Source organism: Protomyctophum parallelum (genome assembly GCF_964188405.1).
Source record: "Protomyctophum parallelum genome assembly, chromosome: 12".
NCBI lineage: Eukaryota > Metazoa > Chordata > Actinopteri > Myctophiformes > Myctophidae > Protomyctophum > Protomyctophum parallelum.
The window spans coordinates 28,199,069-28,224,979 of record NC_139712.1 but is presented as its reverse complement, the minus strand read 5'-3'; the positions used below and the strand labels follow the sequence as shown (position 1 = coordinate 28,224,979).

General features: G+C 42.7%; 2 protein-coding genes across 3 annotated transcripts in view; both read left to right on the top strand.

Annotated features, from left to right (window-relative positions):
- mrc1a (mannose receptor, C type 1a) overlaps positions 1-3,168 on the top strand; it is a gene marked incomplete at its 5' end in the record, with an annotated part of 39,017 nt that extends 35,849 nt beyond the window's left edge. For both annotated transcript variants that reach the window (XM_083778543.1, XM_083778542.1), the window contains 5 exons: positions 29-181; positions 610-726; positions 1,034-1,201; positions 1,795-1,827; positions 2,131-3,168. In XM_083778543.1, coding sequence (XP_083634669.1) covers positions 29-181; positions 610-726; positions 1,034-1,201; positions 1,795-1,827; positions 2,131-2,369 — 710 coding nt within the window. In that variant the 3' untranslated portion in view covers positions 2,370-3,168. The remainder of the gene's footprint in view (positions 1-28; positions 182-609; positions 727-1,033; positions 1,202-1,794; positions 1,828-2,130) is intronic.
- A 968-nt stretch (positions 3,169-4,136) lies between these two features.
- Positions 4,137-25,387, top strand: LOC310867615 (zinc transporter ZIP12-like; the record flags this gene model as incomplete). The annotated part of the gene is made up of 14 exons (XM_083777730.1): positions 4,137-4,173; positions 7,639-8,018; positions 9,600-9,716; positions 10,084-10,278; positions 11,252-11,459; positions 11,625-11,758; positions 16,653-16,821; positions 18,107-18,279; positions 21,716-21,871; positions 22,552-22,632; positions 23,593-23,665; positions 23,895-24,053; positions 24,677-24,864; positions 25,259-25,387. The coding sequence occupies 14 exons, from the start codon at positions 4,137-4,139 to the stop codon at positions 25,385-25,387; spliced, it is 2,199 nt and encodes a 732-aa protein (XP_083633856.1).
- Positions 25,388-25,911: the final 524 nt, after the last annotated feature.

Sequence of the window (25,911 nt, the reverse complement as noted above, 5' to 3'; positions counted from 1 at the left end):
AGCTGTAGTCTCCTCTCTCTTTTTACAGATATAGCCCCCACGGACCCCCCGCAGCACCCTGGCATCTGTCCAGAACCAAAGAAGAGAAAAACCTGGGTACCGTTCAGGGGTCATTGTTATTCCTTCGTCAACTCTGTGGTGGACAACTGGGCCCACGCCACAGTGGAATGTATGAGAATGGGTAAGACTTTAAATTGTTTCCATTTTAATGCTGCTTTTTACATTATGTTTGCCTTCATAGTCTTAGCAGTTGGGTGGGGGGTTTTCATGACATGAAATGCAGCTCAAACTGCTTTACAGAGCAATACAAAATAATAATAAAACATCCCACGTGGTCTACCAGAATCAGAATATAGGGTCGACGTGGTGTCTTCCACAGACTATTCATAAGTACTCTACCAAAGTTCTATAGGCTTATTATCCCACCTTCAATGTCTTCACATATTGTATAGTTAATATAAAACACATTATTCAGGCACATTTCAGCCAACTCTGCACTTTAACTTGTTGATGGAATTTGTATGTATGCCTAGATTTTTCTTTCAAGGACAGCCTTAACGCTGATGGTAAACTGCATGGTATCGGTATATACTTTCTGTGTCCCATAAGGAGCGACTCTGGTGAGCATTCTGGACCCTGTGGAGGGTCGGTTCATACAACAGAACCTGGAGCTTCTACAGGACGGTGCCAAGTCCTTCTGGACCGGCCTGTACAAGAGCCATGAAGGTGAACGTAATGTTGACTTTGGTCTCCAACTCCTGGCCAGTGTTATTTTTTAGAGCAATTTCGTTATTTTAGTTTTAGTTTTAGTCATAGTCTTTTGAATACAATTTAATTTAGTTTTTATTAGTCATATGAAATGTTTTAGTTTTAGTATAGCTTTAGTCAACATTTTAGTCAAAGTTAATGACTTCACTAGTCCCTCCTCAACATTTTAGTCTAGTTTTTATTTGTTGACAACATTGTTAGTATATTTGCATTACAATTCAATAATGACCATCCTGACAGTTAATCTCTGACCACTTATTTGCAGATAAATGGATGTGGATTGATAACAGCGTGGTGGACTATACCGACTGGAAAACAGGGATGCCAAAATTGTCTGAGTCAAACTCCTGTGTAGAAGTCATTTCTGACAGCGGTAAATGGAGCACAAACAGCTGCAATAGGTACAAGTCTTACATCTGCAAGACTCCCAAAAGTAAGTTCAACTAATCATCAGGTTTGCTTTAAAGATGGAGTGCCGTGATTTTTGTAATTGTTCTGTCTTGCTTAACATTACTCTAATGTGTATATCTTTTGTAATGTATTGTGTATGCCTTGTCTGTATCTTGAACGGTGACGTCATGAACGCAAAACAAATTTCAGTGAAAGCTGACAATAAAGTTGTATCGTAATAGACCCCCAGGTGTGGTTAAATTATAATATTCAAATATGTCTTCCCTGTATATTTTTGGTTTCTTCCTGAAAGCTGAAAGTCTTTTTTATCATAACCCTAACCCCTCCCACATTATCAAACAACAACAGCTGTAGGCGAGTCTTAAGTTCAGGTGGGTGGTGCTAAGGTAAAAACCAGGTATACTTAATAAACTGGTGGGTGTGGCCACATAAAAACATAATTTTAACACTTTCTGTACACTTTTTTTGAAATAAATCTTCCTCCTAGTATAATCATAGTACCCGATGATTATGTTTTGGTGGGGGGGAAAAATCATGGCACTCCAGTTTATATTGCCATTATACATCTGTTACGCTGTTACGCTACTTACAATATTGGTTATGCTTGCTTTGCAGTTATTGTACCAACAGAAAAGCCTCCAATTACTGGTAAGCTACAGAATTCTATTTTGATAAATGCCATTTGATAAAATTAATAATAACGCCATAAAAAACAAAATAAATAAATAAATGAAAATTAATGTAATGAAACCTTCAAGTACTCGGGTCCAAGTAATGGACTTTTACTACATATTATGTAGTAAAAGTACATTAGTGGACCCGAGATGTAGTGGAGTAGAAGTAAAAGTATTGGAAATTGAAAAAACTGCCCTTAAAAGTATTTTAGAGTAAAAGTATTTTTGTAGTTACTTTTCACCACTGTTCCTAAGACTGTTATGTTGTCCCGTTCAGCCCTCATAGTGGAGGAGGCTCCTCACGGGAACGCCGGCGTGGTCATAGCCGTGGTCCTGGTCATCATGGCTGTGGTCGGACTGGGAGGCTTCCTGCTCCGCAAGAGGATGCCCAAATTACCCACCCCGGTCCTGGGAGAGTGCACCTTCGACAACAGCCTGTACTTCAACAACCCCATCCGCTCCGCCGTCGACACCAAGGGACTGGTCGCCAACATAGAACAGAACGAACAGTCTTAATTAAGCCTCGGTTATACTTAAGTTGCGTGTCGGTGTTGTGCTCAGCCTGAGATCAATACTGTACATTTCCGGGTGTCTGATCCGGTCAGGAGCGGAAATAACTTGCGTCATGACTCATGTATGTTGTAGTCACTGGTTGTAGTCATCAGGCCGGAACCACCAAGCGGGAACCAAGCACCCTGCGATCAAAATAATGCATAATTTCAGGGCCTACCCAATAAAACCCTTGATGCAGTCAGTGTAGTTTAGCTTATAGGAATAATTTGTTTGGTACCAACTAGTATAGCGACTGGCGAGACTAGTAGTTATTCTCGATTCACCATTTAAATGGGGATTGGGGGAACAAAAAAGTCACACGGGCCAGTTTGGAACAAATACCAGGCTTTCCTTCGAGGTGGAAAGTCTGGTGACGCAAGGTTAGTAAATAGCAGATCTACAAGCTCACAACACATTTGTGAGCTTGTGAATATCTGCTATTTACTGCATGCAACTAAGTATATATCAGGTGTTGATGGCGAGTTCTCTGGCTTTGGGTAGATGAACACTTATAGAGTTGCTTAAAATAATTTGGGGGGTCTGTGAGAGAAACAAAAACACATGTGATTTCCAATCATCAAGTAGTTAATATGGTATGATTATGGTGAATATATGTTCATTCTTATGCAGCACAGTTCCAAAAATGATAATGATTGTTTTAATTTGTGATAATGTGAACTGTTGAAAATGATTTCTGAGCTTTATGACAAATGCGGTTTACTGGTTAGTATGTGTATAGATTTTTTACGTCCATTTAACCAGTTAAACCAAGAACCTATCAATCTTTATCTCTACATTGAAACCACTATAGGATGCCAGGCCTACACATTTTCTATTGTTTTTGTGTTGGATGTTTTTGCTTATGACATTGTAAATACAGGAGATACTTTAATAAAACATAAATAAACTCAAGTAAATTCTGTCCGTTTCCTTTCACCCCCAACAGACTACTTATATATTTCCACAACATGCAGATAATTTAATTACAAAATGCAGCAGGTAATAGATTGTAATAAAATCACCTTTCCTCCCTAGACAGTGCCCCCCCAGTGCCTCCCCAGACAGTTCCCCCCCATTGCCCACCCCAGTGTCCCCCCAGTGCCATGATAGATTCATCGAAAACACCCGACCTATTTTCTGTTGACTGATAATGTCCTTCTAATACGTGAGGGGGCCGTGGATTGTCATTTACTGTTTTCATTTATTTTTAATAATAATTTTGATTTTGTGAGGAGGAGCTGGGCAACTGGAGCGTCAGGGCAGCAGGAGGTTCTCTACCAAAATAATTATTACAAATAAATGAAAACAGTAAATGACAAACCACGGCCCCCTCCCCTATTAGAAGGACATTATCAGTCAACAGAAAATATCACTGTTTGGACACCAAGGGCACGCCTCCCCAGGCCTAATTGAATGATGGAGAGCATATGTAGGCCTGCCTGAGAATAATCCTCCGAATCCACTGGCCTAATACAATCAGCAACCTGGAACTGTGGCAGCAATCAGGCCAACACCCTGTGGAAAAAGACATACTACAAAGACGATGGCGATGGATTGGCCACACCCTTCGCAAGCCTGCAGCTAGTATCACAAGATACGCCCTGTTCTGGAACCCACAAGGGAAAAGGAAAAGGGGCAGACCAAGAAACACCTGGCGGCGTGACCTAGACGCAGATGTGAAGAGATCTGGCCATACATGGGGACAGCTGGAGAGAATGGCCCTGGACCGAGATGCCTGGAGAGCTCATGTTCGTGGCCTATGCCCAAGGTTGGGCGATAGGCATAAGTAAGTAAAGTATATGTAGGCCTGGGTGATTGGGGAGCGGCATGCACCTGGTTACCAGACAGACAACACAGAAGAGACAATGCCAGAAGGATGTAATGTGTAGGATGTAATGTGCTATCACTGCTCTTTATGGAAGTAAATTCAACGACATTCAAACTGTGGACATTGATTCCTTTATTCTGCGTACATTCAAAGTCTCTGGGTGCATCAGTGGGTTTTGTTGGCCAAGGTGGAAAATTTTGGAACCATAATAGTAAAAACCTGTCCTATTGGATTTAGAGGTTGGAATATTGGTTTTCAAAGTAACAATTAAGGAGGACTCAAACCACGAATTGGACATTCTGCGACACAAGTGGACGCAACAGCAACAATGGCTCATCAATTTTAGTAGCCTGGTATGTAGTGGACACAGAATTTAAAAGCTGTATAGGAAGCAATAACACATGTGCAGCCAGGGACACATTAGCACATTGCCACATTCCACACCAAGCCAACAGGGCAAGAGGTGTCACTGACACCAAATGGGCCATTAGACAACGGGCCCAGGAAACAAAATAAAAAAATAAAAGGGACACCTTGAAATATAAATGTTACTTAGAAGAGCCTAGGGTGATTTATTTTTTAATGAAAACAGGAAAAACTTAAATAACAAACAAACAAAAAAAGTTTTAATAGACCAAATACGTAAACCTAAATTCTAATGCTAAACCTAACCTCACAGGAAGCCACGAGCTAGTCATAAAACCTGGCACAGGCTAATTGAGGAGCCATGGAGTGAATGAACCCTAAACCCCAAAAAGGCTAAATAAACCAAAATCCTAAAACAATCGGGTAAACTTAAACTCAGGGATGAACTGGAGAAAATCTAAGAGTGGTTAGATCAGGCTTCCTTCAAATACATGGCGAATGCACTCATTCCTTGCACTGTACTTACATCTGTAGGGGATTCGAACCTGGACAACATCCCACCCTTCAGACGAACGGATCTACAAGTGGATTGCTACCCAGGAATGACATTCCAACATGCAACAGCCCTACTAGAGAACACACCACTGTAGCACATTGCATCCTGTCGGTTGGGATAAACAACAAGGGCCACACTACTGCATCAGCACAGAAGTCAATGAGAGGGAACATCATAGCAGCACAGAACTCCTTTCCAGCCGCAAGTATCCATGTCCCTTTAATCAATTTCACAAATGGCCTCCCACAAAGGGATAGGCATAACTTCAGAGATTTAAATCACGTTATTGCAAAACAAAATTTCCTCCCGAAATTGGATGAACGGGATTTTAAAGTGGCTAATGATAGTTGTAGTTCTATTTTTAACTATTTGTTAAAGACATTTCCCCTCCAAGTGCCCCCCCAGTGTCCCCCCAGTGGCTCCCCAGACAGTGCCCCCCAAGTGCCCCCCCCAGTGCCTCTCCAGACAGTGCCCCCCCAAGTGCCCCCCCAGTGTCCCTCAAGTGCCTCCCCACTCCCAGACAGTTCCCCCCAGTGCCGCCCCAGACAGTGCCCGCCCAGTGTCCCCCCAGTGCCTTACCAGACAGTGTCCCCCCAGTGCCTCCCCAGACAGTTCCCCCCCAGTGTCTTCCCAGTGTCCCCCCAGTGCCTCCCCAGACAGTGTCCTTCCAGTGCCCCCCCAGTGTCCCCCCAGTGTCCCCCCAGTGCCTCCCCAGACAGTGTCCCTCCAGTCATAGAGCTACATAATGAAGCCTGTTTGAAGCACCCTCGTATACAGTATGAGACGGACCAATAAAGTATCCCGTAGACGGACAAAGTCACATTAATGTCACCATTGCCATGGCTACTATGAAGAGTCAAACACAGCTGGCGTGGAATGTCCTTGGTGCCATTATCTTTGTTCTCCGACACAAAGGAAACACAGAGCCAACTCCAGACTGAGCTACCTAATGTAGTCCAACCTGTCAGCAGGTCCCCTCCTGGGTTATTTGTAATGCGGGAGCTGGCAAAACCTTTTGGGAACTCAGATTAGCTACAACGTGACACACTCTTTCTTTACAAAATAAAAGTGTTATTTTAACCCTGAGAGTTTAGTAATTGTAGATTTTTACAATCGAGTTTTGCACGTTTGTAAAGCCCTCGTGGCAACATGATGCATTATAAACATAACATACAGTATGTTATAATCTGCTTATAACTGCTTATAACCGACTTTATGTTTGGCTGCACTTGGGTTTTGCACTCTGATAGCACAAGCTCGTTTTGAGCTTGTATAGATGTGCTGAAAAAGGTAGTTGACGAACACTTTTCATCATCGTTTTAGTCGCCGAAATCAACACTGCTCTCTCGTGTCAGTTGTCGAACTACATCACCACCTCCTCCGGCTCCTAGCCCCCCCCACCCCGACCACCATACCAGCCATAATGAGGCAGCTTTCCTTTCCCCATGGCAACCTCAGGCCTGACCGTTGCAGGTATAATCCTCTGCAGCTTGCACAACTCTTTACTTGTCACAAGAGGGTTTTAAACCAATAGCCCGTGCACACTCCCTAAACAAGCCCTGCTGGATCAGCTGGTAGGTACTGCATAAGCCTTGTTTCATCTGCCATGCTTTAAGTGTCCCCTCCTAGTCTGCCTCAGGGGTCTGGTAACTGCTAGAATGTGTTTCCTAAAGTGAACAGTGTGTTGTTTTCTTAGCACTGGTGCCACTCTGACATGCAAGGTTGCCCACTGTGGGAGGATGCTAGAAAGTTTTGTGCAAACAACTCTCATCTCTATAGGGACGTTGCCATGGGTGCACTTGTACATTTGTTCTGTGATGATGAGTCAGAGATTATACAATATACTTGAGATATTCTGGATAATTCAGAATGCTATAGTGATACACTTGCTCACACATCACACATCGCAACGTTGTTTGTCATGGTTTTGTCCGGAAACTGACTCACTTGTTTTTGTTTTTACTTTTAGGGAATCGCAGTATACTTCACAAAAACTTTTCTACCTCCTCACCTATGACTAATAATAGCCATTGGATGCTCTATGCTTCATAGAATTCTGGACCAGTAGCCTAATTCAGCTCAGAATACTGTATATGTTTTTGCTCTTTTGCAGTTCAGCTTGTATATGGCACAAATTCACAATAGGCATTCTGTCATTTCATACGCACACAAAACAATAATTCCTCATAGAACGAGAAGCTCCCCCTTCGCGGCTCAACTTTGTCCCCCTCTCCCTGCCCCTGTGCTCTCTCACTTGCCTGCGCTAATCTTTTTGTTGTGGACCGAGGGGCCCAGTGCTTTGGCTGACCATCGCAACACTATGGGGTTCTAGTTCAAGCCCGAAGGATACCCACCGAGCCCTCCCGCCACCCTCCACCCGATTAGGCAGTCCTATAATTAACGCCTCCCTCTTGCCGGAACACATCGCGTATTCATCCTCAGCGACTGGCTCGGAATTTGCTTTCTCTTTGGCTCCTTTTTAGCTCTGCTGTTTTCACTTGTCCCCTTGTTCTCTCCCACATCGTCGTTGCTTATACCGATCTGTGAAGCCCTCAGCCAGCTGTCCCAGGAGTGTCAGGGAGTTGAGGAGGGGGTCCCCCAGATAAGGAACATGTGGTTCAGGAGCAATGCTTTGCCATTGCTGCTACTGCACCTCGGTCTGCTGCTGGGGAGTGCCCCCCCGGAGGTCAAGGGTCGGGAGGAAGTGGGTTACCTGCCGCAGGCTCTCAGGGCCTTAGGCTTCTCGGACGTCCAGCCGCCTCGCCTGTACAAGAACCACACTGCGGCCCTACTCACCAGCGCGCTTCTCAAAATGGTGCGCTGCCCGGAACGAACTGGCGCCACGCAAGAGCTGTGCGACAAGGTAAGGAATATAGAACGCTCCGGGAAAGCATCCCTGTCACTTAAACTTTTAGCTGGATATATCGTCTCTGCCGGGTGGACATAGCCTGGAAACCAGAGGAAACTGCCACAGGAAATAAAATGCCCTGGGCAGATATTGGTCTGGCATGCACTCAGTTTGAATAAAATGTTGGTACCCTATGGTTGTTACACATTACTATGAGCTGTGCGACCTCTCCTCTCTGCTCAAGTTTATCTCCCGTGGTTAGCACCTCCTCCCCACTATTGTGCACTGTGCGCTTCTACCTCTTTGTTTGTAACCGCCCCTTGGAAATAAATCTTCCATACCGAAGTTCCAGACTAATATCTATGCAGTGATATTAGTCTGGCCATGCCAGGCTAGGGTGGACACGTCATTTTGTCCAAACTGTTAACCTTTCAGGATTCAAATTCACAACTATCAAAGGTAGCATATCGACAAGCTCAAAGTGCCGCGTATATATTTATTTATTTCAGTATAGCTAGGTCTTATCAGGCAGACCCCACGTATTATGCATCCTATCCCTGCCTGGTTATTCCAGCAGCCCTGCTTGTTATGGCTGGAATGTGTGTGTGTGTGTGTGTGTGTGTGTGTGTGTGTGTGTGTGTGTGTGTGTGTGTGTGTGTGAGTGTGTGAGTGTGTGAGTGTGTGAGTGTGTGAGTGTGTGAGCGTGTGAGCGTGTGAGCGTGTGAGCGTGTGGAGGCTTAAGACATTGACCTCTGTGGGTCATTCATGCCGAGTGGCTTTAGGCATCCCTCGGTTTGACATGAACTAAACAGTGGTGGAAAAAGTACTTTTACTTAAATAAAGTATCAATACTGCAATATAGAAATGCTCTGTTACAAGGATACTCGTAACATAGTATTTCTATAGTTATAAGTACAAATGTATTTCCGCCAAAACTAAAAGTACTACTCATTACGCACAATGTCCCATTTCAAATGTATACAAATCTTTAAAAAATAGCAGTTTCAACTGATTAACTGCCGTTTCAGTCTTGCGTTCACTGAATACTGTAGCTCACTGTACTGAAACGACCGGGTAGCCCTTCACCCACTCATTAAACCCTCTGTGTTTTTGTGTGTGGGCCTAGTTGGGCTTGTGTTCAACTCACCATAATACAACAGCAACAAAGGCAATTCTTATAAGAGGAGCTCTCTTGGATATTACAGTACACCCCAGGATGGGGAAGGCGTAAATAAGCCTTTTTTTATATCACGCTATGGGAGGAAGTGAATATTTGTACATAGTCCTCTGACCTATAATGCCCACCACTTCCGCTGATATGTAAATGCCAGTCCTCGCTTTGAATCACTCCACGCTGATGATTGCTCATTGTAAGAACTTGTTTTTTTTATTTATTTTTTATCAAAAGTTAAAGTAGTGCCTGTACACATTTTGCTACTTTTTCTGCAACTTAATTTGATCTTTTCATGTCTGTCAAGTTATGAGATGTATTTGCCATGTGTATGCAGGACCACAATGGAAATAAGTCCTGGACTTCATTGTGTCCTATCCTCGCATTGTTTTTAAATCTCACCTTGTTTCCTGTGCCTGTGACAGTGCTTGTCACCAGACACGGTCCTCTCTGCGCTAGAGGATGACACTAAGGCTTACATCACAGAGGAGGACTACCGGAGAATATCCACAGTTCTGCTGTACTACATCATCAACATGCAGGCAAGGTTATTATAACGAAAACTAACGGAATAACGAAAACTGAAATAGTGTTTGTTTACAAAACGAACAAAAGCGAACGGAAATTACAAACAAAATGCCCTTTTCGTTTGTGGATGGTTGGTCGTTCATCTGTAACTGGATACGTTTCGTTTTTATTACACAATACTTACATTTTCAATCCTGTACCTGAGCTTTTTTATTAGTATAAAAATAAATAAAACTAACACTAAAACGAATAAAAACGAACTAAAACTATTAGCATGTTCAAAAATAAAAACTAGCAAATCCGAATTTGAAATGTCTATATATTCAAAACAACCTATAACCTAAAATGAAAAATCTAAAACTATTATAATATTGCATGCAGGACGCGTGTGGCCCAGCCTCTTCCTCCTCCTCTTCCTCTCCCAGCTACCAGTTCTACCTCCTGGCCCTGACCGGCCTGCACCCTCATGAGGACAGCCACTTCCTCTCCCCTAATGAGACGGAGAGCATTCTGCAGCTCATCAACCAGCACTATGAACCTGCTGCCGACTCCCCTGCTGCCTCACCTCCCTCGCAAGTAAAGGATTTGTTTACTTTCTATATTGTCTCAAGAACTCTTGTTTTCACACGTATACTTTTGGGGCATTATTCTGGCACTCTCAGTCACTGTGACTTTGATCAAGTGCCACCATGCGTCACGACAGGCCCTCTGCATGACACATCTATCTATAAATGCACCAAGTCTCTCTCTGTCTGTCTGTCTGTGTGTAATCCACGTAACTTGAGAACCGTTCGCCCCACCGACTTCAAATTCGACACACGCGAGTCGATCAGACCCTGCAAGGTTGTCCAGAACCGCCCAAAAAAGGCCTCTGCCCGGGCTCTGGACCGGGCCCCTGCCCAGCGTTCATATATGGAGCTGTTCTGACGTCACAACACTCCATATTTGGTCATGCCTGACACAGAACTCCACAAGCTGGCCTGTTCTGACATCCCAACACTCCATATTTGGGCATGTCTGACACAGAACTCCATCATGGGAATAAAGGGACACAGAGAGACACATAAATAAATCTGACATCATTCTGACGTCGGGCATAAAAGCAACACAGACATACCGGTAATATCTGGGTGGGGCATCGTTCCAAGTAGGCCAGTGCCCAACGGGCACCGCTGTAGAGGCCCCACGGGCACCACTCTAGTTGTTAAGAATTTGAAAATGCTAGTTTTCAGAGAGTGACACTCAACTCAACTGAACTCAACTCAAAGTTTATTTATAAAGTACTATACACCGCAACAGAATAAAAGACAACACAGGGGGGGGGGCTGCAGATAAAGCTCTGTCGCCTCAGATTTTTAGCCTATACTGTATATGTACGGTATATATGTCAATGATCAAAATAAAATAATCTGGTGCTTCAGGCTATACTTATCTAATGAGGTCAGCTCGGTATTGTAATCTACTATACTATACTATACTATACTATACTATACTGTAACATTGCTATCTGGACGTAATCATTTGATCCCATCCTATGATCCCACCACAGTGTGTCGATGCCACTCATCTCATGGAGGAGGTTCCGGGGACAGGCAGCCAAGGGGCTGATGCCTCCTCTGTGTCCAGGCTGGCTGCAGCCATCATCTCCCACACCCTGCAAGGACACTGCTTCAGCAAGAGGAACCTCCCCTCCCCAGCCTTTTTTACAGACTACATCTTCAGATCCCTGAATCGCACCAGCAGCCTGCAGATTGTTGGTAAATTCTGGAGGAATGGTTTTGGTTGATTTATTCTTTTGGTTGGTCTTCTTTAAATTTGAATCATGTTCTTGTATCATTTCAGGTCTTTCATTGCACTTGGATGACTCAGTGGACTTGATTTGGTGCTCTGTGTCCGACTTCTAATGACATTTCTTCATTCAGATCTAGAGGAGCTACTTCATCGGCTGGGCGTAGGAAAGGGACGGGAGAGGCGGAGCATCACATCATCAGGGGCGGGGCACAAGGTAGACGGCTGTATTCACGAAACACGTGGTGTCGACGCAGACTGGACACAGGTGAGACGGATCTATTTACCTACACTTGACTATAGAGAGAGAATATGCGCATGCATACAGTGAGTGTTTTTGCATTGCTCTTTAAAGTCACTAATGATAGCCTTAGTGATGACTAGGTTAAATTAGCTACAATTGACTGCATGGCATTCAAAGTATGTGTATACAGTTTGTGGTTTCAGAGCTTCTACCTAGCCCCAATGACCCTACAAGGGTCTTGAGGTCCGTCCACTGACATCTTCTGGTCCCACAAACAAGGCTGAAGACCAGGGGAGACCTGATCCTTTTCCACTGTAGCGCCCAAACTGTGGAACGATCTTCCACCCCATGTTTTATGAATGAGTATCAACATCCTAATACATCCTAATACTGGGGGGTCAAATTATGACAGGCAATTCCTGCTGTCAAAATATGACCCCCCAGTCAAAAAACACTTTGTTTGAAATAGACACTCATGCTTTCCAAGGTGTGATTTGGGGTCCTAAGGATGAATACAAAATGGGTATCAACATCTTAAAACCAAAATGTTGAATTGTGGGTTTGAGCTCACATGCCCTTTTGATGTAAATCAAAAGGGGTGGGGGGGGGGGGGTACTACCTGTGAGTGGGGAGTGTTGGCTGATGAATGAATATCAACATCCTAATACATCCTAATACTGGGGGGTCAAATTATGACAGGCAATTCCTGCTGTCAATATGACCCCCCAGTCAAAAAACACTTTGTTTGAAATAGACACTCCTCCCAGCCAACACTCCCCTGACAGGTAGTTTCCCCCCAAAGGGCATGTGAGCTCAAACCCACAATTCAACATTTTGGTTTTAAGATGTTGATATTCATTTTGTATTCATCCTTAGGACCCCAAATCACACCTTGGAAAGCATGAGTGTCTATTTCAAACAAAGTGTTTTTTGACTGGGGGGTCATATTTTGACAGCAGGAATTGCCTGTCATAATTTGACCCCCCAGTATTAGGATGTATTAGAATGTTGATATTCATTCATTCATCCTACTCCTTCTCCCAGCCAACAATCCCCACTGACAGGTAGTACCCCCCACCCCAGAGAGGATGTATAGGGCCTTATAGTCCTACTCCTCCTCCCAGCCAACACTCCCCACTGACAGGTAGTACCCCCCCCCCCCTCCCCAGAGAGGATGTATAGGGCCTTAGTCCTACTCCTCCTCCCAGCCAACACTCCCCACTGACAGGTATACCCCCCCCCCCCCTCCCCAGAGAGGATGTATAGGGCCTTAGTCCTACTCCTCCTCCCAGCCAACACTCCCCACTGACAGGTAGTTACCCCCCCCTTTTGAAGTATTTTATATTTGTTTACTAAGTTGTATGTGCTCTATTAATAAAGTGGATTTGATTGGATAAACTTAACTCTAACTATCCAGTATATGTTTTGCATGAGGCGTAATTTCAGAAAGATAGGGGGTGGAAAAGATTTACTAGACCCATTTTTTATTTAATGAAAATAGTGGATCTACAAGCTCGTAGCTTCACCACCAAATTTCTTCAGTAAAATGGCTGAATTGATATCTCCTTTTGCATCTGTGAATACCATTATAGCTGGAGATTGGAATAATATTCTAAATTGTAAACTGGATAGAACCCCCCAAGGTAACGGCATAAGCAGGAGTGCTAAAACTATCATAAAAATAATGAACGAAATGGGATGGGTAGATATATGGCGGCTGAGAAATCCGCTAGGTAAAGACTTCACCTTTTTTTCGAACCCGCATCATAGTTACCACAGATTAGATTACTTTCTAATACCACGTACTTTAGCAGCATCAGTTACAAAATGTAGCATTGGTTCAATCCATATATCAGACCATGCACCAATTTCTCTTAATGTGTGCCTGCAAAGCCCAAAAAGCACCTATAGATGGTAATGTAACAGAGCCATTCTATCTGACTCAGAATTCTGTGACTATATTAGAAAACTCAAATGAATGCCTTTCTGGAGCGATGTAACTAACTAATTTAAATAAATGAGAACCAACAACAGACACTGAATAAACCAATTTCATTATCAGAAATAATAGAGGCTATCGACGACATCCCTTCGGGGAAAGCGGCAGGCCCTGATGGCTTCCCACCAGAAGTATATAAAACATTTAAGAATATTTTATCCCCACTCTTATTAAAAATGAATATATATATATAATATATATAAGTATGAATATTCCTTCCTAAATCAAAGGTTGCCAAATTCAACACAGACGGCCAGTATTACTCTAATTCCAAAGGAGGGTAAAAACCCAGAGGAGCCCTCCTCATATAGACCAATCAGTTTACAATGTGTGGACAACAAAATACTGGCCAAACTTATAGCTAAAAGATTGAACCCTATATTACCACACATTATAGGACCTCAGCAAACAGGATTTGTGGAGGGGCGTCACTCTTATACCAACATAAGGCGTTTATTGGGGGTCATTCAGTATGCAAAACATAAATTTTTTGACTCGGCAGTGGTCTCCTTGGACGCGGAGAAAGCATATGATAGAATAGAATGGAGATATATGTTCAAGGTTCTGGAACGCTTTTCTATGGGCAATGCATTTATAAGTTGGGTGAAACTGTTGTATACTTCACCACAAGCAATGGTTATAAGTAATGGTTGTATATCACCACAGTTTACCCTTGAACGCTCCTGCCGCCAGGGCTGTCCATTATCGGCACTTCTATTTACTGTAGCCATTGAACCTCTGGCAGAGGCCATTAGAACGCACCCACAGGTCAAGGGGATCAATAGCGGGAAAAAAGAGCATGTTATCTCGCTATATGCAGATGATATACTACTTTTTCTTAGCAACCCTAAGAGAACTATCCCAGCTGTATTAGAAATAATGAATGAATTCAGTAATTTCTCTGGTTATAAAATTAATGTGAGCAAATCCATAGCCTTACCACTGGGAACAAGAGATCCAAATAATATAGTATATCCAATCAATCTGACTGATAAAGGCTTCAAGTATCTAGGGATATATATTCCTTACCACTTGGAGGATTTAGTGAAGACAAACTTGACCCCCATTATTAAACAGATTAAATTGGACCTAACCAGATGGATGGAGCTTCCAATATCCTTCTTGGGACGTATCTCCATTATCAAAATGAATATACTCCCTAGAATTTTATACCCTATGCAAATGATACCCAACGTCATACCCAACAGTCTTTTCAAAGATGTAAATAGGGCCATGTCAGCATTTGTTTGGAGAAATAAACGCCCAAGAGTGAAATTGGAAAAGCTCCAGCTCCCAGTGGAAAAGGGAGGATTAGCAGTCCCCAACTTTCAATATTATCAATGGGCAACAGTAGTGAACAATTTAGCAGAATGGGTGGAACAAGACCCCAACTCAACATGGTTGGATCTGGTACCACAGGGTTGTAACTCCATAGTGCTACCAAATCTACCATTCATAACTGATGCTAAATTGTTACCAGGTATTGGGGCTAATTTTATTCTGAACAACACCCTGAATACATGGAATAACATAAAGAGGGCATTCTCAATGTCAAAGAAATATTCTTTTTATGCACTGATTGTTAACAACCCTCATTTTATCCCCTCTTGTAATGACCCTGGGTTCAAGGAATGGCATACAGTAGGAATTCAGGTGATAAATGATCTATACCAGCATGGTACCTTGAAGTCTTTTGGACAACTACAGGATCAATATGGGTTATCCCGGATACATTTCTTTAGGTATTTACAAATTCGAAGTTATCTAAATTCTATACCCCAGTATAAAGAAGGACATGGACCAGAGCAGATTGAGAGACTTGTTCACCAGGTCTGCCAGCTGAAGAAAAAAAGACAAGTTATATATATCAAAAATTTATTTCCATAAAGAACGTTAATACCAACATCAGCAGGCAGTCGTGGGAACAAGACTTACAAATTACAATTAATGACCTTCAATGGAAAAAAATTATGTTAAATAGTAAAAAGATATGTTGCAACTACAAGCCTCAAGAAATCCAATTCAAGATTATACATAAACTACAAACTACTCCATATCAAAGGAGCAAATATGATAAAGACTGCTCTGGTACATGTCTGAAATGTAAAGAAAACGTGGGCACGTATGTGCACCTAATGTGGCGCTGTCCAGTAATCCAAAAAATTTGGGAGGAAGTGAAGAACGAAATTTCTACTATAATAGGGCTAAGGATCGAACTAGATCCCCTACAATGTATCTTGGGCTTACACCCAACGACTCCTGAATTTAACAGATTTAAGAGAATCCTGAATATACTATGGTACTGTGCTAGGTTGTCAATACTACAATGTTGGATTGGGGATGTTGTTCCATCTGTATCGAGTTGGCTCCATAATGTTCTACAACTGCTCCCACTAGAACGGCTCACACATGTTCTCCAAGGAGACATGGATGGATTCTTCTTGGTTTGGGGCCCAGTTGTGGAATACATGGGAGTAGAATACGCAGAAATATTATCAAGAGGTTTGGCAAATTAAGGAACTGTTCATGTTAAGAACAAAGGCTTTATGATTTCTAAAACTACATGAATGATTATATAAGTAGTAAGAGGAAGATGATGTATGGACGTATGTATGTATAATGTATGTACCGTATGTAGGTATGTCGGTTAGTCTGTATGTATATGTGAGTCATGTGTCGGTTTGTACAAAAAAAAAAAAAAAAAAAAAAAAAAAAAAAGAAAGCTCGTAGCTTGTAGCTTGTAGATCAACTATTAGTTTGGGGGCGAAAAGAGAAAACGTTTGAAAATGTTTGCCCATGCATAATGACATTACCAAAATAGGGATGTCACGTTTAAAAGTGGTTCATGGTTGCATAATAGCCTACAATTCCAAGGCTCAAACGCCCCCTGATGTTTTGTCTCTATTTGAATCCGATCAGGTATGTTTCTCGGCCGGTCAGCTGGTGAATATTTTCGCCCTGGATCCACACGCTCCGACCTCCAAGGAGGACTTCAGACGGATCTGCCCGGCCATCGTTCAGCAGTTGCTAGGCGACGCCTGCGCGACGCCTGCGACAGCGAGGGGAGCCCTGCCCACTGCCCTTGAGAGTAAGACCTCATCACTGATTGGACCTCTTCACTGACTCTTCAGACAGACCGACCGCCATCAGTGGTGTAAAGTAACGTACAATTTTGACTTTGAGGTATTTTTTACTGTAGTTGCGTTCATGTCGGTCAGTCTGTCACGCCTCGTGACACGCTCAATATATGGCCCATATGAAGATCACGACACTGACGTCACCTCAACAAATCCTGGATAGCCATACATGGAGAAGACGGGGTCGTCAGATATGCATATATGGAACCAGCCAGCAACTCTATCTGAACTCACGGACACCATGTTGATCTGACCTCATCAAACCCTTAGATCTCCATACAGTATATATGGAGCTGACCTATTCTGACATTCCATATGTTGATCCCCATCGTCCTTCCTCTTCGATGTCTCCCTTTTGACTGATACCTGTCCATTCAAACTCTAGACTCTAGTTCTCAACAGGCCAAAAATGAAGGCCTCATGCCGCCTGGCTTTAATAATTAATAAGCACACATTTTACGCCCTTCCCGAAAACGTTAATTAAAAAAAGAAAAAAAAGAAAGAAAGACAATCCATATATGGGCATTCCCAGACCTATTGTTTCAGCACGTCTCGTTTTACTTAGAATAATACTTACTTATATATCAGAGGCAAATATACTGTACTTTTAATTCATTACAATTATTTCAAAATTAACCACTTCAAGCCCTATACATTTTGGCCATTTGAAAATAGCCTCAAAGAGCCTACAAGCTCACAATGATCTACAAGCTCACAATGCGGCGCATCAACATTTTTATACATTTTATACATTTGAAAACTTGTGAAACAGGACATTCAACATAATGAGTACTTTCTACTTTTGGTACTTTTAAGTTCATTTTGATACCAATTATACTTTTGTTTTACTCAATTACATTTTGAATTCCAGACTTTCACTTGAATTATTTTTTAGAATGCATTTTGTTGAATCAGCCAAGTACAAATACTATATATCCGGGTCTTGCCGGGTTAATGGGTTACATTTCTGTTCCGTTCTTGAAACTCGTCTGTCTGTCTGTCTGTCTGTCTGTCTGTCTGTCTGTCTGTCTGTCTGTCTGTCTGTCTGTCTGTCTGTCTGTCTGTCTGTCTGTCTGTCTGTCTGTCTGTCTGTCTGAGATGAGATTCAATTTATTGTCAATGTACAGTACAAGTACAGCACAGCGAAAAGTATTTTCACCAATAGTGCAAACATGTCAGTAAGGAGGATACATTAATTACAGTAGTACAGTAGTAACTGTCTGTCTGTCTCCTCAGAGTATGGCTACAGTACTGCAGCCGCCATGCTGGTGACGGTGGGCTCCATGTTGGGGATCTGCCTGATCGTCTTCAGGTCGTGTCAGGAGACGTACGCCCTCGTCCTGCAGCTGTTTGTGGGGCTGGCGGTTGGCACCCTATCAGGGGATGCCCTCCTGCACCTCATACCGCAGGTGTGTGTAGACTCGTATGGATGGAGAGCTTCGGTGGGTGCATGCCATCATCATAGGTGAAAGGCCATGCGAGGGTAAACGATTATGAGGTTGCACACAAATAGCCACGATGCAGACTAAAATAGAGTTAAGCCGAATAAGCCCATTTTTGACCACATGAGGTCTTAGCGGTTTAGCCGAAAATCTGGTTTTAACATTGGTCCGGTTGCTCTTCCGTCACCCCCAGCACCAGGATCTTTGCACACGGCCCCATTACCTCCAGTCAAAGTAGGATTTTTAATGCCTCGTGTGACGTGTCTCTGAAACTACGAGCACTCTCCATGTTTTTTCTGATGCATCATCATTTGTGATTTTGTACTACCACATCGCTCCCGACATATTGTTTCTGGTGAAAGGTAAACAGCGTGATCTAACGCTAATAATTGCCTATCGTTACAATGGTGGTCTCCAGGCCGGGAAACCGGAAATGAAGATGATTAAATAGAGGCAAATCCCTGGCAGGGTTTACTTACACTCTGCGGCCACCTCATGGCACAGAAAGAATTAAGATAATAATAAACTTTATTTAGATAGCACCTTTCATGACATGAAAAAAGAAAAGGAAAAACATAAAATGTGTGCAAATGTTAATGTTCATTAAGTGTATTTGATATTCAAAGGGGCATGTGCTAGTGTGTGTTGTATGTGTTTAAACACTTCCTCTGAACACAGACAGGAAGGGGGGTGGAGGTGTTTAATGTTTCCAGCGTTTGTTACGTTTTTCCCTGCTCTGTTCATATAAGCCTGATTGTCTGAGGGAAGTAGCTATTTAGTAGCCTCTCAAAGGCCTTGTGGCTACGCAGCCAGTGGTGTATTTTCAAATTCCAATACTTTTACTTCTACTCCACTACATCTCGAATACTGGCTTTGAATTGTGATGTGACACATTGTGAGCTTGTAGATCTTCTGATATTTGTCAGGTGAAAGAAGCGCTGGTTTCTTTATTTAGTAACAAACGCTCCTCTCAACCGGCCGGTCTCAATCATAAGTTCAGGTGTGCCTGTGCTGTATATATGACAGCAGCGTGTGTGGCAGCCAATCAGGACTAGGTCCTCAGTATGACTCATCTTTATGACTAGGGCCAAATTCCAATCTCGGCCCCCTGCTCACTCACACTCGATCACTCCAGCATGATTGATGTTATGGTGAAATTGGTGACCTGATGAAATATGTGACCATCTTGTGGACTTCACACAACTTGTATGGAGGTATTTAAATACGTGGCCTAAATACTGCCAGGTTGAACTCTGCTAATAAACAAACTGCAACAATTTAAATTCACATTATGTGATTGTCTACACCAGAGGTTCCCAACCATTGGTACTAGTACCACTGGTGGTAGGCTACTTGAACACCCCTCTGGTGGTACACAGAGGAGTCACCCAGAAAACTCACAAAATTTCCAGGAAATCTACCCTGGTTTTGGTGCGTATGCATTCTCTTGCCCCAAAGACAAACTTTGACAACTGTTGTGTGCATCTTTTAAAAGGCAGCTGCTAGCAGGATTGAGGAAGGAAAGGGTTTTTATCTGGATTGGTGATGGTGTGAATGCATCGCACACGGCCATCCTCCCTGGCTCAGCAGACCCTAGAAGAGTTCAGCCAGGGTCACGAGTTTACCGGGGACTGCAGACAAGATGGGAAATGTTAAGACTGACACACAATGGGAAGTGGAAGCAGTGTTTTCCTTTTGATTTGCAAATAACCAAGATCTGTTGTTGAAAGGGGTTCCTCTGTGATGTGATACTGTGTATACTGTATAGGTGCAAATCCACATACAGGTTCATAGGTTCTGTATAACGAGGTCTTGAAGGAAAAAAAAACATACGTAACATACATTTGACCCACCATAATCAAAAGGATAAGGCAAAAATGTCTACGGCTTGCCATTGCAGTCCTCAGTATGATAATATATGTGTAGGAGGTCATGTAGTGTGGTGCGGTTGGGGTGCATGAAATGTACTGTCCAGAGTTCATGATGTTCATGAACATCATGGTACTGTATTTATGACCATTATATGTCTGTCCTGTTTTTATTTGTTGTGTATTTTTTGTTATTGGCAGAGCTGTGTCACTTATTTTGCCTCTTCTCTTGGCCAGTTCACACTTGTAAAAGAGACTTCAGTCTCAATGTGGTTTGTACTGGTTAAATAAAGGTTAAAAAAAAAAAAAGAGGATACATCAGACACACATTTACAATATATCATCTCTATACAAGAGTTTTAGAAAACCAAAACCAAGGTACATACAGTATATCTTCAAAAATACTAGAAAATAAATCATGACGACCCAGGAACCACAACGTATAGTTCCCTATTTAGTAGTATAGTCCCTAGTATAGTAGTATACAGCTTCTAATCAGAAAAGGAGAAGGAAAAGTGGAATTTAAATGACTACAGGTAGGCCTAGTTCTTCTGACCAAACAATTGGTTGAAATAGGCTATCCAGCCTTGCTGAAATGAGCATGACAGCACACCTAGCCGTTAAGATTTGAGAATGAATTAATCAGAAATATTATCAGTTGTGCTGATTAGTGATTAGACAGAGTTTGTCAGAGCAGCAGCAATATTGGCTTAGGAATGGAACAAAAAGGGCTCCTGTATTTTACCATCAGTTATTATGGAGGTACTTGGGGAGCCAAATATTTTCTGAGGTGGTACTTCAGTATAAAAAGGTTGGGAAACAATGGTCCTACTGTATGCTTTTTCTCTTTTCTCTTAATTTTTTAGTGGTGCAACCACTCCTACATCCAGCAATGTCTGTGTACCTGTGTACCTGTTTACCTATGTACCTGTGTGAGCATGAGTGGTGTGCGCATGCGTGAAATTGGAGAGGCTGCGCACGCAGCACAGAAACAGATCACATCTTGTGCTAAATAAATAGCGTCAATGCTAGTGAGCTAAAATATAGCCATCCTTGCTCTAGAAAGCACCAATGTTTCCATCTAGACCACCGGATAATGAGCAAAGACCTCCGAACATTGCGCTAATATTGACCAAACCACAGAGAGCTCCGTAGATTAGGAGTTATTCAGCTTTTAGTTCGCCTGTATAATGGGAAGTGTACGGGACCGCTGTTGTGCAACCCGGTCTAGGTTCGCTAAAGAAGGAAAGGCCAAGCCAAAATAATAATGAAAAAATAGTTCTCAGCGACGCGGATTGATATCCATAATAAAGCTAATCTGACGGAGCAGAGAGAGAGAGAGAGAGAGAGAGAGAGAGAGAGAGGGTGGAGTTGCACCACTCGGTTCACACCTTTTTACTTCGGACTGTGGCCTGCATCGAGTCAATGAAAATTACTGGATGGGTGGCACACTTACAAATCCTGAACCTATGAACCCAACCTACAGTAGAAGTGACAAATTAATAAATCTTTGTTGATTTTCGATTCCATTGTAGATCCTTGGCCTCCATGATGACAGCCACCATCACGACAGTGAGGACTTCATAGAGGACAAGGAGTATCTATGGAAGATCTTGGGCATCATTGCTGGGATCTATGGATTCTTTCTCATCGAAAGATTCTTCTCCTTTGTGATTCCATCTAATGGCCATGTAAGATAAAGAATGTTTTTTTATTATTAATCTTGTTTGCGTAAGCCTTTATCAGTTTGTAAGCACTAAGCATAACAATCAACACAGATATAAAAACTCACGCCACGGACGGTATAGGGATATTTGCACACTAGACGACGTTTAGCTTATCCAGCCAGTGGCAGATAAACTGCAACACCACCAGTTTTACAAAGTCATTGTCATTGTTTGTCATGAATCATGACAGTGCATATCTGCACTCTCCAGCCAGCTTCCTTGAGGCTCTGGCTAACCTCTGCAGAGCGAAGGAGTGTTGAGCCAGGTGACCTCTTGGTGGTGTTGGACTGTAGTCTCCAGAAAACAGTGGGCCGGGTCCCATTTGTGGGTCACGGACCACATTATTTTGGGTCACGACTCGAGTGAAAATCCCATTTTCTTTTCCTACATTAAATAATAGCTATATATATTTTTTTCCTTCATAAAAAACATTAAAAGAACTTAAGAAATACCATCAATAAAATAAATACATAATAATAATAATTATGAATGAAAATAGCCGATATAGTGACACGTTAGGCGCTTGTAGATCTGCTATTTTCACTCGTTTGGGTCCCGGGCAAACGTCTAATCTCTCTTTTGGGTCTGGACCTGAAACGTTAGGGAACAGTACTGGTGTGATGAAGCTCTTTTCTCTGCTACAGGGCCATTCCCACGACCTTCCCTTGGAGATCACTGGCAACGGGAAGGCTACGAGGGGCAAGTCCCTCTCCACCATGGAGCTGGTGAGTGTGCTCAACCCACACCAGCTCTTACTGTAGCCTAACTATATGGTGGGACTCCGGCAGGGCAATAGGCTCCATGCACAGGCGCCATTTTGGAAATAACTCTTCCTCTTCTTCCGGGCCTCTTCCAACTTCCTTCACAGGTGATACAGATGATACTATGCTCTGTTGGTCAAACAGAGTCAGGGTGCTGATATTGTGCATGTTGGCTCACTGGAAACTACACCATGGGTTCCAAATGGCCCTGTACGGGGTCATTTGAGTTATGGGGGGTCATTGAAATTTTTAAGTTTGAGAACGTGTACATTAAATGGAACAGAACCATCATCAGTAACACCTGTGAAGGAAGTCAGAAGAGGCCGGGAAATAGGTTATAGTTATTATAGTTATTTCCAAATTGTTTATATATAGAGCCTATTAAAAAGGACAGGAAATTTGAAGTGGGGTTGGGGGGCTGTTTTAAGTTTTTTGGAAATCTTACACAATTTTCTTCTTTTTTTTTGTTGCTGTAGGCCTACTGGTATATCGTCTATGTCAAGTGGAAACCTCGTTATAGGTCCAGAGCTTGTGGATGTGCTACTTTTGATTATTTTGCTGTAGTATGATCAAGTATTGATCAAAGGTTATTTGGGGTCCTTGGTGGGTGAGTTAAGACTCACAGTCAAGCCCTTGGTAGAACCTTGGCAATGCTGGGCAAGAATGGGGGCTCGGCATCCCTGGGTAGCATTGACTCAGTGTAACTGTGCAGCAGTAGTGCCTTGGCTTCGCAGGGAGCTGCGGAACTTTGGAGTCCTGACCATCATTATCAACATGCATCATCAACCTGATGCATATTTTCTGAAGTAAAGATTGCAATTTTACCATTAATACAGCGAACAAGGACAATATCACAGCCACCCAAACGTGGCAGTTAAAAACTATATACCGGTAGTATGATTTATTTTTTTCTGTGACCAACAGGGAACAGCGGAGGACCTGGAGTGTTCAGAAACACCAGCTGAAGAACCAGCCACCAGGGGCCATACACATCAAAGTAAGCAGAGCTGCCTGGACACACACACACACACACACACACACACACACACACACACACACACACACACACACACACACACACACACACACACACACACACACACACACACACACACACACAATTACACAGTGTAATTAATCTCCTGGCAATGAGATTTCATTTGTCACGGTCCAAGGATGAGCTTTCAGTAGCGAGTGGTGACACAGACATGCCTTTGTGTTCTCAGGACAAGGGGTTCCTCTGCTGGCTGTGATGATAATCGTGGGAGACAGCCTTCATAACTTTGCTGACGGCCTGGTCATGGGGGCAGCCTTCTCCTCGTCGGCCGAGACTGGCCTGGCAACGACCGTGGCCATCCTGTGCCACGAAATCCCACATGAGATGGGTGAGAGTTGGCACCATGCATGCCGTGGCAGGTCATAGTGTTTACATTTGGAACAACATGGTTATTCTCTATTTCAGTGGTTCTCAAAGTGGGGACCTCAGGGTTGCTTGAGGGGGTTCTAAATGGACCATTACAGGTCTGTAACTCTGAGAGTGTGCAAATTGGTTCTTCAAATTTAAAAGGTTCGAGAACCAACTGCTCTAAATGAAAAACCTTTGGTCCCCCTCTACAAAAGTGCAGGAAAACACTAAGTTCCATTTATAATATTCACACAGTATCAGTGACCATTTTGATTCGTATTCTTGTGTTTTTCTGTAGATGTACAGTATGCATGTAAAAGCAAAATGTCTGCCGTGTTAACCCATTAAAACCATCTGTGTAATCTTAGATTTTAGCTATATATAGAAACACAAACTTAAAAAAAAAAAAAGAACTCAAACTAAAAAAAACTAGTATTTATGAACAATAGTTTAGAACAGTGGTTCTCAAAAATAGCAGATCTACTATCTCGTACAGCTGATATTTTTGAGCATTTTCAAAAAATATAGATGGGATGGGAGTTTCCTTGACTTGTTTGAGAACTAATGATCTATAGCTCTACTGTATGTACCTTGACTTCCCAGGGGACTTTGCGGTGTTGCTCAGCTCGGGGCTCTCTGTGAGGAGCGCTGTGCTGTGGAACTTTGTCAGTGCTCTGAGTGCTTTCCTGGGTCTGTACATCGGGCTGTTTGTCTCCACTGAGACACAGGTCCAGCAGTGGATCTTCAGCGCTACTGCGGGCATCTTCCTCTATCTGTCTCTGGTAGAAATGGTAAGAGGCACTACAGGGTAACATTTTGAGGTACTTTTACTTTACATGAATATTTCCATTTTACTCTTACTCCACTACATCCAAGAGGCAAATATTTGTACTTTTAACCCATTACAATTATTTATTATGACGAATATAGCCGATCCATTGCCATTTTAAAAAATTTGAGAAAGTAGGCTACTTACTCTTACTGAGGTCAAATCTTTAATAAACAGGCCTTTTACTTTTTTGAATAGTTCAACCACTACTGTTGGTCACAGAGAAAAACAAACATCACCGACCAGACCAGTCAATTGTAAACGTTTGAGCCATAAGTGATCTTGTTGACATGTTTGTAACATTTGATCACTTGTTTCCTTCCTCTCTCTATACATTTCGTGTCCTCTGCCATCAGCTTCCAGAGATGAGTCGTGCGAAGACCAACAGACCGTGTCTCATGTTCCTCGTCCAGAACCTGGGTCTGCTAATGGGCTGGGCCTGTCTCTTTCTGCTCGCACTGTTTGAACATAAACTCAGGTTCTAAACCAGTGGTGTGGGTCCCCACGTTATTTTCTTAGTGAAAAAACATTGTTTTCTCACTCAACAGTAAACAAACCAACATTCTGTACTGTATACGGTGTATCTGCACATTTCTAAGTTACAATTTAAGAACTTTTAAGATATTTTAACACCGTCAAAATTAATCAACAAACTGTAGTTTAACATTGTCAAATGTTACCTAAGAAAGAGGCAAACATTGTGAAAGCTTTTTTCACAATATTTATCCGTACCAAGTCACAGAGTCAAACAAAATGTAATGCCTCGACTCCTACAATTAGCCCTTGGCCTTCGCTAAGTCCCTCCCCAACCCGTCCTTGTCCAATAGGCGTTAGCAAAGAGGAGACATGGCAAGCTTTCCTTCTCAGCCATTGAGATGCTTGTCAAATGACAGGGCCGGATTTCTCCATATAAATAATCAATCATTTCAGTAGCAAGAACGTCAAGATTTCATCTAAATCGAGTCAACAAGGCCTGCAGTAGGATATGCACTGGACAAATGTGCATGAC